The 16,720-nt window shown below is 29.1% G+C and overlaps 1 protein-coding gene across 1 annotated transcript in view; it reads right to left on the bottom strand.

Moving 5' to 3' along the window:
- The window catches only part of LOC127717552 (uncharacterized), an 89,073-nt gene extending 73,089 nt beyond the window's left edge, over nt 1-15,984 (bottom strand). Inside the window, exons 1-2 of the mRNA XM_052223235.1 lie at nt 15,849-15,984; nt 12,392-12,508 (exon numbers count right to left, since the gene is read on the bottom strand). Of these exons, the coding sequence (XP_052079195.1) occupies nt 12,392-12,456 (65 nt within the window). The 5' untranslated portion in view covers nt 12,457-12,508; nt 15,849-15,984. The remainder of the gene's footprint in view (nt 1-12,391; nt 12,509-15,848) is intronic.
- Between the last annotated feature and the right edge of the window lie 736 nt (nt 15,985-16,720).

The following is a 16,720-nucleotide window of genomic DNA, read 5'->3' on the forward strand; positions in this document are numbered from 1 at the left end:
GATATTGATAAAATGACAACAGAGCAAATAAACAAACTATACTGTAAATATGAAGCAAGATTGGGAGCTAGTATGACCAAGACATTAGGAAACTCTTTTATAAATTTATATGTCATGGGTGTATCAAAGTTTTTCAAAGTTGTTAATCCACCAATTTTAATACAAGACTTAGAGGAAGATCCTTTTATCAATAATGCTTTAACTAATACATGTTGTGAACTGTACTATAGATATGGAATGTATCTTGCTCCTTTTACTGCAATATTAACAACAGCAAGACATATTGAACCATTCGCTTCGCTCGATTTCCGAAAAAAAGATGAAAATAATGACATAAAAAATGATGAATGAAAATCCTGAACAAAAAGAAGTATTTAAAAAACCCAAACCAAAAGACCCAAAAAGAGTAGCTGCTGGTAAGAAAGGTGCAGAAGTAAGAATAAGAAATGCAGAATTGAGAAAAAAAGAAGTGGAAAAATTAAAAAAAGAAAATTCAAAAATCAAACAAATAACAAAAGATTCTGATACAGAAACAGATTATGAATCAAACGAACATATCCCTTCTGTCAAAAAACACTCCAGTTCCCTAGTTGATTACAAATTTGTACTTTTTCCTATAAGTATTGTTGGATTGGGATTGTTTTTTTACAACCAAAGTAAGAAACCAGAAAGAATGATTAAAGAAATAACAAAACCAGAAAAACAAAAGAAAGAAATTGATCCTTTTGAATTTAATTAAATTTAGTACATTAAAATGACAACTCAAAAAGACGGAAAACAAATAGCAAATATGTTATATCATGCTGGAGTGGAAACATTGTTAACAGTTGGATATGCAGAAATAGGTAAAAAGGTATTAAGGAGGCCAGCACCAAAAGTGGATTTTAATATGAATGATGTTGTAATGTTATCCATTGATATATTACTTGCGATAGCAACAAAAGATATGTTGATTAAGCAAGGTATTATACCTGCTGATATTATGAAGTAATTTTTGTTTTTATAAAATGGCAAGTGCTTAAACAATGATGCTTGGTGGGGCAATAACAAATGCTTTTGCATTTTCAGGGAGTAATTATTTATTTTCACATATGGGTAGTAATGCAAATGAAGAGAAAATAAGACATGATAAAGCTATAGAAAAATTAGAAAAAGCACAATCAGAATGGAATAAAAAAAGAATACAAAGATTAGATTTTATAAATGAACAATTACAAAAGGAACATCATGCGGTTCAGACTTTTGATGATGTTGACCAGGCAATGAAACTATACTATCGTGTCACGAATAAAAAATTAACTTCATTATCACCTAAACCTACATTAAGTGATTTTTATACTCCATCAGAAGACCAGAAAAATAGAGAGATTGCATTTGTTGTTGGTGGTATGACATTAACTGGTTTTATTGTTTGGAAATTAAAATAAAAAATAAATACAATTTACGTTTGTATGAAAAATTGGAAAAATAAGAAAAAATTGATAAAAATTAGAGTCCCTAATTTCTGTACTTTTCCTGGTAAAAACAGCAAAATTGCAGAAAAAAGTATGTACTATTCCTGTACTTTTTCTGTTTTTAGGGGTATAGAGAAATAAAATAAAATAAAAAATTAAATTTCAGGACATGGTTTTTCAAAAACATATTCATAAACTTTATCTGGTCTAATAAAAGCATCCCAACCAGGAGGAAACTTAGATAACTTTTTACCATCAAACTTTTCCATTACTTCCATTTGTTTTGGAGTCAAAGGACATTCTCCATCATCTCTTAAACAACATATCTGATAATCTGATAACATTATTCTTCCTAATATAACTTTAGCGTCAGGTTCATCTTTCTCAGTATAAGCTTCAATCATTTTTTAGTCTTTTATTTTTTAAAATAAAAATTTAAATTATATATTTTTTAATATCCATAAGGAAAACTTCTAATTAAATTTTCATTTTCACAATATACCATTCTTTTATCAAACATATAATCATAAGCTTTAACTTGTTTAACTGTTTTAAGTTGATGATCTTTTCCTATTTTTATATTATTATATTGAACAGTTTCATATTTTTCATTTTCATCAGTAACTATTTTTATTTTTTTATCTAATGTAATCTTTTTTTCTACTTCAGCATTTAATCTAAAACCTTTACAACAGCTAACTAGTTTTTCTGTATCTAGTTTCATAGAATAATCTTTTGGACCAGCAGATATAAATTGTTTTATATGATTAGCGTTATGTTTTGAAACAATTTCATCTGTTAAATCTCCTAATTTATTTCCCATCATACTTTCTATTTTTTTACAAGCTTCAGAACCATCATCATTATAAATACAAGAATCTGTATCCATGTATAAAACTCTTTCTTGAAGAATATCCAATAGTTCGTATAATTTTAATCTAGCATGTGCTGTTGTAAACAAAGCTATATAAACATTTACACTTGGATTAGGTTTAGAGTATTCTTCTTTATTTTTATATTCTGTTAAAACAATATCTTCATCTAATATCATAGTACTTATATCTTTATATTTTTCATTAAATACTATTTTAGTTATATGTTCTAAAGTAAAACAATATTCTTTTTGTGTAAAATTATCTCTCATACCAAAATGTCCCCATAAATTATTTAAACATATTTTAGCTATAAATCTTAATCCTGAATTGTACTTAACTTTGTCAATATCTAGATCATAAGCAGTATTATCTATAATGTATTGTATTTTTGTTTTACATTCTTTATCGTTTTTACAATCATTTTTACAATATTTAGGATCACATTTACATCCTGAAGCTTCTTGTTTATATTTCATAAACGTATCTACATAAAGTTTAAATATATCTGTAGATGTTTTTTCAAAATGTTCTAGTTCATATATTTTTTGTAATTCATAACCTTTTTCTATTGCTTTATCTATTTCTATTGTAGACCATGTATCACTATAACTCTTTCCTCATCAGAATGTATACATTTTTCATTTTTAATATTTTTACATTCTTTACATCTTTTTATTTCATGTATTTTATCATGTTTATTTAAAGTAGGATCATCTATGTGTTTACATTTAAAAGATATTTTATTCATACATGTTCTACATAATCCAAAAAGTAATTTATGTGTATTATCACTAGTTAATTGTTTATAAGGTAAAACAGGGTGATACAATCCTTTAGGTGGTAATATTTTACATTTCATTATTCCGAAATAATTATTTTTTATATAATCATCTACAGATATTTCTGTAGATGTAATAGGATGTCCTATAGGATATTTACAATATTTATTTACTGATGGATACAGAGAACAAAAATCTACATATCTACCTTTTAAATCAGAAAGATTATTGTATAATTGAATAGTTTCTGTTCTTCCTCCATAAAATGCATCTCTTTTATCAATAGGTTTTAAATGTGGATCAACTTCAGGATATTTTTGTTGATCAAACTCACATTCCCATATTGTATGAATTTTTACATTTGGTTTTAGATAATCTTCAATAGTTTTAAGTCTTTCTTTAGTTTGGTTATATAACTCTTTCATAGTTTTTTTATTTCTATCTTTTTTACATATTTCTTCAGGACTATAACATTTTGTACATCCATGCCAATAACATCCAAAAAATTCATAAACATTACGCATTTTATTTTCTCTATCATAATAATAACCATCGACTTTATAACATTTATTATTAATGAATAATTTCTTTTCACCTCCCCTTTTAGCATGTTGAATCATTATATTATATTCTAAAGAAATATACTCTAACCATTGTATTGATTTTTGTGAATGTACTTCTTTAATTGTCATCTTTTTGTGAATTCCAATTGTTTCATTTGTCAACATTAATGTTTTAAATATTTTTGTACAACATTGAGCAATTGTAATATATTGAAATGGATCGATACAATTATTGGTTATATTTAAAAATAATTTTCTATATAAGGTACAACCTTTGGCAAGAATTAAAACATCCAATAGACAATAATAAAATATTTCTTTATAGAATTTAAATTCTTTTTCTTTAACTTTATTATACCATTCATCAAATAATTCTTTATTTTTAATTGTCATAGTATTATAACCAAAATATTCTTTATCAGGATAAATTCCCTCATATTTTTGATTCTCTGTTGTATTAAAAGAATGTGGAAAATAACCTTTGTTACCCACAAATCCAAATGTTTTTGGGAAAGCAGCTAATCCACATAATGTAAAATTTATAGAATCTATGAATCTTAAATTTATTCCTTTAATAAATATAGCTGTTAATTTTAGTCCAGAAGAAATTATGTTATGTTCAATTTTATTTTTTACAATGTATCCTAAAATCGGTTGCATATCATAACCTTTTCCATAATGTGAAATAAAAGTGTAGTCTTTAAATTTATCTCTTATGAAATATTTACAAAAGTTGTCTATTACAGAATTTGTTTCATATTTAATTTTTTCTACATCACTAAAACAATCATCTATGTCTAATTCTAACAAGTTTAAATTATCAATATTGAAATCACATTTAAATACTTTTACATAGTTATTTTTAAAACAATAAATATTTTCTAAATCGTAAGCTATACAAAAATTCATTATATGTATTCCTGTTTCTTGATTTGCTTCAAAATCAAAATATATATATTTATTATTTTTTACTTGTTTTGGTACTGATGGTTTCATATAACATAAGTGTTCTTCATTACTTTCCGTGTATTTTTCATAACATATTAAACATATTTTTTCACCACATTTGTGATTTTTACCTGTATATGTTTTGTTACATTTATCACAAATATGTTGTTTTCTGATAGTTGTTACTGTATTATCTTTGCATGTATGTTGTTCAGTATAACCAATTAAACATACTTTACAAAACCTACGTTTAGCTAAAAATCCTGTTATATTTGTTATAGTGTCAAAGTGTTCATCATGATAATATAAATATATTTGTTCATTATATTCTTCATTACCATCATATACAATATATTCTGTACTATTTGATGTAAAAACAATTATCCTAATATTAAGATAATTTTCAAAAGCTTTTAAATCTTCCAAATCATTTCCTTCTTCTTTTATTTCTACTCCTGATTGTTCATGCAAATCTTCAGCTAATCTTTTTTGTAATGGTCTACTTTCATTGATATGTTTTAATTGAGAATCTGTAAAATCTTTTAATAACTTATTTGAAGCTAAAGAAGTTACAATTGCCCTTGATAAACATATTGTATCATCATTTTTTATTTTGATAATACTTCTTTTATTTATGACATCTAATATTTTTAAAGCTTTACCTTTTCCTCTTATATTGGGTATAATAGTAACTTCAAAAATAACTTCTTCTAAATTTAATTCTTCAGCACTATTTAATAATCTTTCCATTTGATCCATGAATAACTTTTTAACTGTATTATATGTTCTTATAGGCCAGCTTTTATGTTTAGTAATTATGATTTCATGAATAGGTACTATTTTAATTCTTCCATTAGGGTAATCTTTTATGGAATAGTCTACCATGTGGTCAAAAGCATTTGTAAATGTTTCTTGTTTTTCATCCTTTAGACTAATTTTATAATTAAATACATAAATACTTGCTTTATGTTTATATTCTTTTGTCAAAACAAGTTTATATGAATCTCCTCGCTTGGATAAAATTTTATCCTTTTTTGCCTCCATTTTTTAAGAAAACATTTTAGTTACTTAAAAATGTCTAAAACAAATCTAACAAATAAATTAGCAGATGAATTACATCATAGAGTTATAAAATCTTTTCCTAAAAGACGTGTTTATGTTAATTCAATAGATCAAACATGGGCAGTTGATTTGATAGATATACAACAATATTCAAAACAAAATAAACACTATAAATATTTATTAGCAGTTATAGATGTTTTTAGTAAATATGGTTGGTTGATTCCATTGAAAAATAAAACAGGAGTAGCAGTGAGTGAAGCATTTAAAACATTATTTAAAGAAAGAAAACCAATATATATTTGGTCAGATAAAGGATCCGAATTTTATAATCGACAAGTAAAAGAATTGTTAAAAGATAATAACATAAAGTTATATTCAACTGAGAATGAAGAAAAATCCAGTGTAGTGGAACGATGGATAGGAACAATGAAACAACATATGTATAAATACTTTACTGCTAATGAAACTTTAAAATATTATGATATATTAGATAAATTAGTTAAAAATTATAATAATACAGTACATTCTTCAATTAAAATGACACCTGTTCAAGCAAGTAAATTAAAAAATGAATTAACAGTGTATAAAAATTTATATCCAGAAAAGGAAGAGAAACTTAAAAAACCTAAATTCGAAGTAGGTACTAGAGTAAGAATAACAAAAATAAAGGGTAAATTTGAAAAGGGTTATACTACTCGTTGGACTAAAGAAATATTTGTAATTGAAAAAGTTTTAAATACAATTCCTTTTACTTATAAAATAATTGATTTAAAAGGCGAAGAAATAACAGGTGCTTTCTATGAACAAGAATTACAAATGACTAAGTTTTAAATCTTTATTATAACATTCATTTGTAAAAGTATTTGCAAAATTACACATTATCATCCATGTACATATAACAGTCACTCAGGTATGTAGAAATACAGAATCCATTATCAGTTAATAGTCAACACAAAATCCTTAGCAACGGCGCTACTGTAGTGTCACCGTTACCATGTTATGAATTACGGTAGTAAAGTAATACAGAATCCATTATCAGTTAATAGTCAACACAAAATCCTTAGCAACGGCGCTACTGTAGTGTCACCGTTACCATGTTATGAATTACGGTAGTAAAGTGGGATTGTACATGACAAACAAGAACAAATATTGTACTATACATAATTTAAATGGCGTATCCTCTTACAGCGTCGGCAGTCATGACTTCTTGAGATGATTCCATTTCTCGTGTGGAATATATATCAGGATTTTCTTGCCAAAATGTGTTCATTTCTGGGCTGCTGTTAAACAAAGCTACAAGTTCTTTCTTAAGCTTGAAGATCTCGGTGAAAGAAAGTCCAACTTTATAAAGTTTATAGTATCCTCCCAACGATTTTGCACATTCCCGCAACCTTCGAGCATAGGAAGGATGAATCCCAATGTTTTCAAGAAGCCACTTACCCCATGTAATAGTGATAATCCCTTGAATACGTAGTTCGAAAATTTTCTTGTAAACATCATTGAGCAACATTCCATATTGAATAAAAAAGAAGAGAGTCTGAGCATTTTGACGTTTAAGATGCTTAAACCCGTCTTTTAATTTTTCAAGCGCTTGTTCTTCAGTGGTAATGTCCTCAAGTTTAAACAGAAACACATCTCTGTCTATCGTCTTCTTTGTTTCTATAAAGTTTTCAACTAAATATGCATGAAGTTGTTCATGACTTCGTTTTTGTACTCCTTTTGTTTTCTTTGTCATGATTACTTGCTTTAAATTACTCTTTGGTTTCCTCGGAAACGTCTTGGTTGGTCCTTCTATCACAACATTATTTAAAAAATGAGTCATATTCATATGAAAAGCCTGATGTTCTAAAATAGTTGCTTTTTGTTCATCCGTCCATGTGTAATTTTGTGTAGCAATCATTTTTTGAGTATATGATCAAATTGACGAAATTCCAATAAAATGTTACAACGGAATCTATTCACAACACAAAATAATAGAATGAATAAACACCTACAGATGATTTTCTTGTGAAATACTCCAATCTCTCCACTGTCAATAAACGTCTGCTATATGTTTACATCACCCAGGCAACATGTAAACACACTCTTGACAACCATGTAAATATTTCCAATGATCGATTTAGTCTATAACACTTCACAAATGTAAAAAGCAATTGAAGTTGTAGTCGTATTGATCCGTTTTATTACTAGACTATATTGATAAAATTAATTACAAATCAAGGTTGGGGCGCACTGGGGAAATTATTTTTTCTCTTAAATCCCACAGAATTCTTTCTTCGCCTGTTCTCCCGGTTTTTTTATTTATTTTTTTTTTGGAATTTTTTTGTTGTTTTTTGGGTGTTTTTAATAACGTTTTTTTCCAAAGTAAAAAAAAAATTTTTTTGGGAGTAAGAAAATTTTGGTGTTTTTGCGTTTTTTTTTGCTTTTTTTTTTATGAAAATTTAGGGCTCTTTTACTTGAAATGAGGGTAATTTTTTGGGGGTCAAATTTTTTTTTTTTGGAGGGGGGTATAGGTGTGTGATATTGTGTAATACTCGCATGTCTAATTTTTCATTTTTGTCATATACAAATTTTGAATATAATTGTCAAGTTGAGTATTTTTATCAGCCTTCACGAAAACCGTTTGAATAACAAACCCCAAAACCAGTCTTTAATTAGAAAAAATGCAAATTGTCTTTTTTTCAGAAAAAAATATTAATGTCCTGGATCGACAAATGTGGGGTTTTTTTTATTTATATTGGCTTGAAATACATGCCTTTGTTGGTATATGTATGTTTATTATTTCTAACAGTTCTAGTTCATTGTTATCATACACGTACTCGTCTTTCATTCTGTTTGTAGATAAATGCGTAGTCTTCAAATATCCGATGACAATTCAACCGTGGAATTGAAGCCATGCAAATCATGGCATTTACCAATGAAAAAGAAAAACGTAAAAAATGCATACGAATATATGGTAACAAAATATTTTGATCCAAATGCTACTTGAATATGAACAGTAATAACGGAAAGCATAATCTTAAAAAAGAAGGGTTGTTCATCTTTTTGAAATGAACTAAAACCGTGGTATATTTATTTGTTTCCAGAGCAGAACAACTCTTTAACCAAAAACATTCCATTAGTTTGCTCGTTAAATTTTTCGCAAAGTTTCTTTGAAACTTTGTTACCAACTAACGCCACACCAAATTATCGTTTTGTTCTTCGGACTAGTCAACAAAGAGGAGAGGGCGAACGAAAATTTTATTTAAAAAATTTTTTTTAAACATTCAATTTTCCAAAGGAGTATAATTTTCTTGTAGCGAATAACAATTTGTTTTGAATATTTATAAAACAAGATTAATGGAATGAATTATAATGAGGTGAGCGGCATTGTTTTGACTTTTTTTTTCCAAGCAAGCAAAAAAGAATTTGTATGTTATATATGTTCTATATGTCTTTATATCTTAGTCATACATTGCTTCTTGGTTCTTTTGTGAACACATGAACTTAACATCAATAATTCTACCTCCTTTAGATATTTGCATAGAGATTCTCATGCAGTACTTTATTCAAATTAAGAAAAAACAGTGACAAATATGTCATGTGTGTAGGTGCTTATGAACAGTCAACCATACACATACATCTGATGTACAAAAAATGATGTCTTGAACTTTATATTCAATTAGACCTTTTCAATAAATCCTGACAACGAGTAATGACACTTACAATGTACAGATGAGTTGGAGGCTCTGTTTAAAGAAAAAACAGTATAAGACTATTTTGAAGGAAAATATAACCAACTATTAGTGGATAGTTTTTTATTTTTTTCTTCTCTATCTTTCATCGAATACGTCGGCCTTTTATGCTAAATTGTTTAAATTTTCCAGTAAAATATTCCTGCAATTAATTTACATTCAGAATTCTTTTTATCGACAATTATATGAATATGAATATTTAGATATTCGAGTCTAACGGAATATTGTGTGCATCTGTCAATACCGATTAACTCGTTTGTGGAACGCATTTTTTATGTCTTTATATTTTATTACCGTATTTCAACAATGTTGCGACCATCATTAAGATAACACACCAGTTGACACTATAAAGCATGTTTTTCAATTGTTCTTACCACATACACGTAATATACACTACAGCTTTTTTGTTGCATCTTTGTTCGACCAATTGTTTAGTCAGTTGTTATGTATGCCTTTGAGGTATGTTTACACAGGGACTTCTGGATCTCAATTAACATAAACCTTTTACGTCTGTTTGGATTGCTTACCCAATTCTGTCACTATAACGAAACTATACACAACTGTAATACAAGTGGGAGGTTTATCTAGCAATAAAACCATGTTTTACCCTCCACTTTTTTCGGAAAATGCCTGTACTAAGTCAAGAATATGGCAATTGTTTTTCACTTGTTCCGTTGATTGATAGCGTTGATTTTGTCAGTTTTTATGGACTTTCCCTTTTTTTAATTTGCCTTGAAATTCAGTATTTTTGTTATTGTTATACTTTTTTCCAATAAAGGAAGGATTAGAAGCCTATTGATTTTTAAAGACAAAAGACATTATCAAATCGCTACTTTTGTTGAGATCGATTCTTCATTGCACCCGTTTAATTTTGAGAACTTCCTTAATGGAATGATAACAGGTTTGAACTAAATTCCCGTTTTTGTGCTACAATATGCCAGCAGCACCTGCGTATGGAGTTTTATCTCTTAACTCAAACGTTACTAGTGAGCTTGTTGCCATTACAGAGACCCTTTGGACATGGCCAAACTGCTGACTCAGAATGAGGTTTGGTGTCCCTTGATTGAGGTATTATTCTCGGTGTATGTTTTATGAATATCTTCCCGAGTTGGTTGGCCGTTTATCAGAGTGTTGCCCTCGAAATCACATTGGTGTAGGAAGTTGTTGACATGTTCCTCTGTATTTCCCAGAAAACATGGCATGGAGATTAAGTATCCCGAAATCGCCACATTTTGGTAACAACATTTACGACACCTCAAATCAATCATAAGCTGCAAAATTCGAAGGAAGGTGCACAAAGTACAATTATATTATCACTGAATACATTAATTGAAAAGGAACATCAAACTGGCAACTTGCAAAAGAAAATAGTACATTACGGAGGTATCAGAGGATAACATTAAGTACAAAAACATTGTTGAGACAGACATGTGCTGTACTCGTTAAAAGAGGTTAATAATTGTCTGTCCAAACATTCAATACTAAATACAAGTTGAAGATTTTCATTTTTAGAATGTCAACGAAGAAGCTAAAAGTCTTCGTCTTTAAAATTAAAATAAAATATCGAGACCCTTCTGGCATTTTCTTCATATTTAATTAATACACAACAGTGAATTTTATTTAATAAATTATTAACAACCAAAACAAAACATTGTTGTGGTAAGTATACCAGACATACAGAAAAATATTTTGTTCGAGCCAGAAACCTACTGGATTATATATTATTAGTAAGATACCAATTTTCTTTGATTTCGTCGGTAAAGGTTATAACCACGAATTTAAACGTTAAACGAAGTAAAAAATCGCCGGAAGCCTTGTACAATGTACATGTATGCTTTCTTTGGTAAAACCGCGAAATCAAATATCAACGAAAATACAATGTTTTCTTAATCCACGATCTGAAGACAATGTCTTGCATACTGTGACATTACATACTGAAGAGAGCGAATAAAATGATGATTCTTGAAAACTCTTTCACTTTTATTATATATTTAAAACCTTATGATCTTTTATTTTTCTTTTCTATGAAGTTAGTAGATATGGTATGATTGGTAATTACACAGATAACCACTAGAGACTAAATAACGTAGATTTAGCCACTATTTGTCACCACAGGGCCTTCAACAATGCACAAAACCCAAACTGCAAGATTGTTTATTTATACATTCCATTAATTAAAAGAGTGTTTTAATATCATTATTGTTTTGGACAAAGAATGCACGTATACCTAACGTAAAGAGCTCAGAGGTAGAATAAAGAACATTGGATGTTTTTTCTAACTTCAAATCCATTGAATTTGATGGACAAGCTTTCCAAAAGGAAGATCAGAATTCCCGTGATCAACAAATATGCATTAACATTTGTGAATGTATTTCTCTACTCTTGTGAAAAAAAATTGATCCAGGCAAGAATCATTTAACAAAATGATTGCGTCCATTACAAATCTGTATGATAATTATTAACCGAATCTATCTCATACGGTTACATACAAATTTCCTTTTCTTTTTAACATTCTTAACCTTTATATTGAGCGTATAAACAAATATGATCCATGGTCCCGTTTTAACGCTAAAAAATGTTGCTTGTAAGTTATTCAATGATATTCGTGTTTATCATTCCTGACCACTGTAAACCCTCCCTGTTTTGATGGGAAAGAATAAAAAGAGCAAAAAATACAAGCTTATGGTTTATACAATATTTGATATTTACTTTTCTCTTTGTTTGTTTCTCCATATACTTGAAGTGTTGCTTGAATTCATTCCATACATGTTATCTTTTGTATATTGTAATATGATATGACCTAAACATTTTTGTATTATTAATCATAGATTAACAGATTTTTTTTCTCCCGAAGTGTATCATCTGTTCAAGTCAGGAAATCATGTTCATTTCAGATTTTCACTTCGATATAGTATCATAAACGATAACCACCTCTTATCAGGTAAAAATCATTAAATCAATTGTTTTAAATCTTACCTTGCTTGTAAAGATGGTGTGCTTCTTTTCAGCATATTATAATCAACAAACTGCTCATCTTCCATATTATATATATATATATATATGTTGTCTATTAATCAGCTAGCTGATTATTACCTATGACAAAGACAAATGTATATTGAACAGGTTGAATGCATCTGACATTGTCATTGACTTGGCTATTTAAATCTTTACAAGTGTCTTTTTTCACAGCTTATATTATATTATATTAAACTTGATATGAATGAGACATAGGACACCATGCCAAGCCCACACAACTATATTTTTATGTTAATTGAGCTGCATAATCTAGCATACCCCTTATATTTAGCATATATTTTAAGAAGTCTACATCCTAATGAACATGTGTATTAAATTTCAAGACGGTGTTGCCACAACTTCAAGGTAACATTATTCCTACTAGCAACTACATATTTACTTTAATTTCATATGGACGGATGAGTGGACAGATAAACAGACAAATGGACAGACTGAGGGATGGATGCACATATCTGAATTCATAATGCCCTATATATGTCTGATGCAAACTGTTAGCTGCTATAACATGAGTGAATATGGACACTTTTCAAGCAGAAATGGCAAAGCCTATGTTTTACTATCAAAGTCATCCTTTTTTCAAATTCTTATACCAATTTCATACTGACAAATTTAACAACTACTAAAATGCCAATTTCGAAGTTTTTCTTAATAGAAAATACAAATATATGAACTGACCAAATGCAAAGTATGAAACAAGATCAAATTCGGGTGGATCTGAGACGATGTATACAATTGATTGCGGCTGCATGTAAAATTTAGCATAATTGAGCATTTCCTTTCATTTTAGTCAAGTAATGGTTGACGAAATATTTCCGTGTACAATGAGTGTTTTACAATCTCAAACTATCTGCAAACAGGAAATGACTGAATGATAGATGTAACATTTGTTTAAACGAAAAAACTAATCATTATGAAACTGCAGAACAAATATAAATTATTTCCCGTTCATAAAAGCCATGAAAACGTTCAAGAGATTTTCCTTATGCAATGAGTGTTGTAAGCTGCAGACCAAGTATATAACAATTCTCTTCCTACAAAAGCCATAACTCTTTTGAAGAAAGTTATCTACGCATGGTCGTTCTGTCGGAGAGACAAACCGATAGACGTTCAAGTACACCTGTCATCAAGAAATTCTTTTTTATTTCGTGGTAAAATGCTATACATTTTCAATTACAAACTCACCATTAGACAAAATTTGGCAATGTCCATGCTCTTTAATAGGGAACCCCAAAAATTAATCCGATAAGATTATGATTGATTTGATGGTTTATTGCTTAAAGTCAAGTCAGTGCAAAGATGCTTTTGAGATTACAGACAACAAGACAGTCATAAAAAATGCACTGTCTCTTAAGCAATTTGTCTGCCGACATATTGTAAAAAAGGATCAGACACCATTTAAAAGTTGCTTATGCATTGTTAAATCATAACCATGTAAAAATACAGAAATTTTGAATTGGTGAAAAAGTTGGGATGTTTTTGTTGTAAGAAACAACAGTTATGTTTTGTTATATTTCCAATCAAAATACGTACATCTACTAGACCTTTGCAACCAGTTTGCCCAAATAGGGTCTTAAGCTGCTTCATGAATGTTCAATCAACTCTTTGCTTTTGCAATATCATTTCTAGACTATTACAATTTTTATCAAAAATCTTTTTAATAACTTGCTATAATTCACTTTAGAAACTTAAACTCACTTTACTTAATCATGAAATTGGGCAACTGGCTCTATTTGTCAATATGTAAAATAACGAGAACCCATTTGTGACGAGCATGTACTTATCATTACAATAGTTATCATAGCTGTTTTATGGACTTTTCATTACACTGCGACCTTAATTCCTTTATTTCCTCCTTAAACTGACATCGGTCCGAATTTAATATAGATTGGTGCTCCTTCTTGTCTTTCTTTTTTTCTATTTTATGAGCTTCCTATACGAGGTAAACCCAATTTTGGTTACACAAATATTTACACAGATTGTTAAGAGAACAAATGTCTTATTGATAATAAAAAAAGTCTTATTTATAAAATAGGACTAAATTTAATCAAGTAAACGTGCCTTGTACAGTTTGTGCGAAGAGTATTTAGAGTTGATTGTTTCAAAATCTCATCAAGTGTTCTAACTGTTAACATCATCTGGTGTTTTGAAGTTTAAGATCATGGCTGATTTCAACTTTAAACTTGTGCTCAATTTTGATTGTACCTTCCTTTCTTCAATAAGTCTTCAAATACATATACACTGTCATGATTGTCGTGATTGTATTTAGACAGACAGTTAAGTTCTTAAATTGTTAGGATTAGCTAGCCAGTGTTGACAGCATGAGATATCACTATTTAAATGAAAATTTAACACATTCTTTCTAAAAAAATTATAATATTTCTAATGAGATGAACTTACTTATTCTGAATTATAAATGCTCTTTATAAATTGTTGTTGAAATATAATACAAATTGAAATAAACTAATATAACATTCATGATTGGGTTGTGTTTGGGTTTTTATGGGGGGAAGGGGGGGGGGGAGAAGATGATTTGTATTGCTTAATCTATGATTTTCTGTATTGTCTTTTGTTAAACGTTTCAGATCAAAAGTTGTGTTATATATTGAAATGTGATGTTATAAAATATGTCTAAGTGTCTAATCGTTTTGAATTAAGAAATATATTTCCCGCTCTGATTCCTTGTCCAGATAAAGCTATATTTTAGGTCCTTTTATCGATTAGCTTTGCAGCGTTTGTATGAGGTTTGGATCTTCGAATATTTTGATCCCGGGCATCACTGATGAAACATTAATTGTCGAAATGCGTATTTGATGCAGTAAAATTGATACCGTTAATTTTATGAAGAATAATGGATACTCAATGTCCATCGGCAAATATTACAAACATATTCAGTACATTAATTTGTACTGGACCTACATGCAAAACTGAATATTAAATAAGATAACTCACAAGGTTAAAGTCAAAGAAAAAAAATCCACTTCCTAATTGCAGATATTATACTGTCGCAGATTCATCCAATATTACATGTAAATGTAACTCATAACTGAAAATTATGTGTTTGTCTTGCTTTTTAAGTTTAGGTTTAACGCTGGCGGGTATCAAGCTTACGACCTCCCGTACTAAATTCGAGCACTCAATCACAAATCAACCTAAGCGTGGTTTCAACTGCTGAAAACATACCAGACTATGAAACGTTCCATCAAGACAAGGCAAATAAATTAACAATGGTGGCTGATAAATGTATTGATTGAAGACAAACACGTTGAACTGCCATTGCTAATTGCTCCTCTACTTTCTTTCTGTGTATTGATAAAAAACACCACACTCGACTACAATAATGGGGGAAAACGAAACTAAATCAATTGACATTAATACAAATAGAGTATATATATCTTACCTAAGTTTCTTATTATTTTCTCGGTTGTTATCCAAACATTGTTTTAACAAACGTCAACTTGAACGAAAATTGATTAATTTAGTACCGTCGAGTACTTTTGTTTCTGACTGAACAGGTATAATTTACTGCATTCAATATTATTTTTAAAGTAGTACAATTTAATGATCACATTTCTAAACATAGCAATGCATATAACAAATGTACAAGGTAAAATTTTAAATGTATTTTGCGGCATTTTCTACCTGTAAACGCATAACACAGGCGCTACATGTGACGAAAGAGTCTGACCTAAAGCTATTTGTGTATGCATACTTCACGTAAATATGACAAATGAGATAGCAAGCAAACTCAAATTAAAAAAAGTAAAAACAATAATACGATTATTGGCTTTTGGTAAGGTTGAGACAATGATTTATCAACCCCAGAGATGAGATATTGTCCGATTGCATGTCTTACGACTGACAAAGTTTACTTACATATATATAAAGGAATATGTATAAAACATATCTTATAGAGTTTGGTAGTGGTCTATAGTTTAACTATGCACAATGTAAAATTATACAGTACGTGTGAGGAGCATTAGAGTCGTATGCTTAAAGGGAACATCCCAAGCTCTCCGCGCGTAGCAAAAGAGTGCATGAACATTTGCAAGGCATCAGATTGATAGCTTGTTACAGAGCAAATTTGAGGTGAAAATACACAGCTGCTGTATAGTTTTGTAGCTTGAAATCATTTAACTTTTCATCTAAAGCTTTCCTTATGGCTGATTTTTAAAACAACAGTATCATTCGTACTGAAATAGGAACTTGACGTATACTTATCTATCGTAGGTTAATACATAGATACTAAGAAAACCCTTCACATTGTAACCA

This window comes from Mytilus californianus, unplaced genomic scaffold (genome assembly GCF_021869535.1).
Source record: "Mytilus californianus isolate M0D057914Y unplaced genomic scaffold, xbMytCali1.0.p SCAF_10, whole genome shotgun sequence".
NCBI lineage: Eukaryota > Metazoa > Mollusca > Bivalvia > Mytilida > Mytilidae > Mytilus > Mytilus californianus.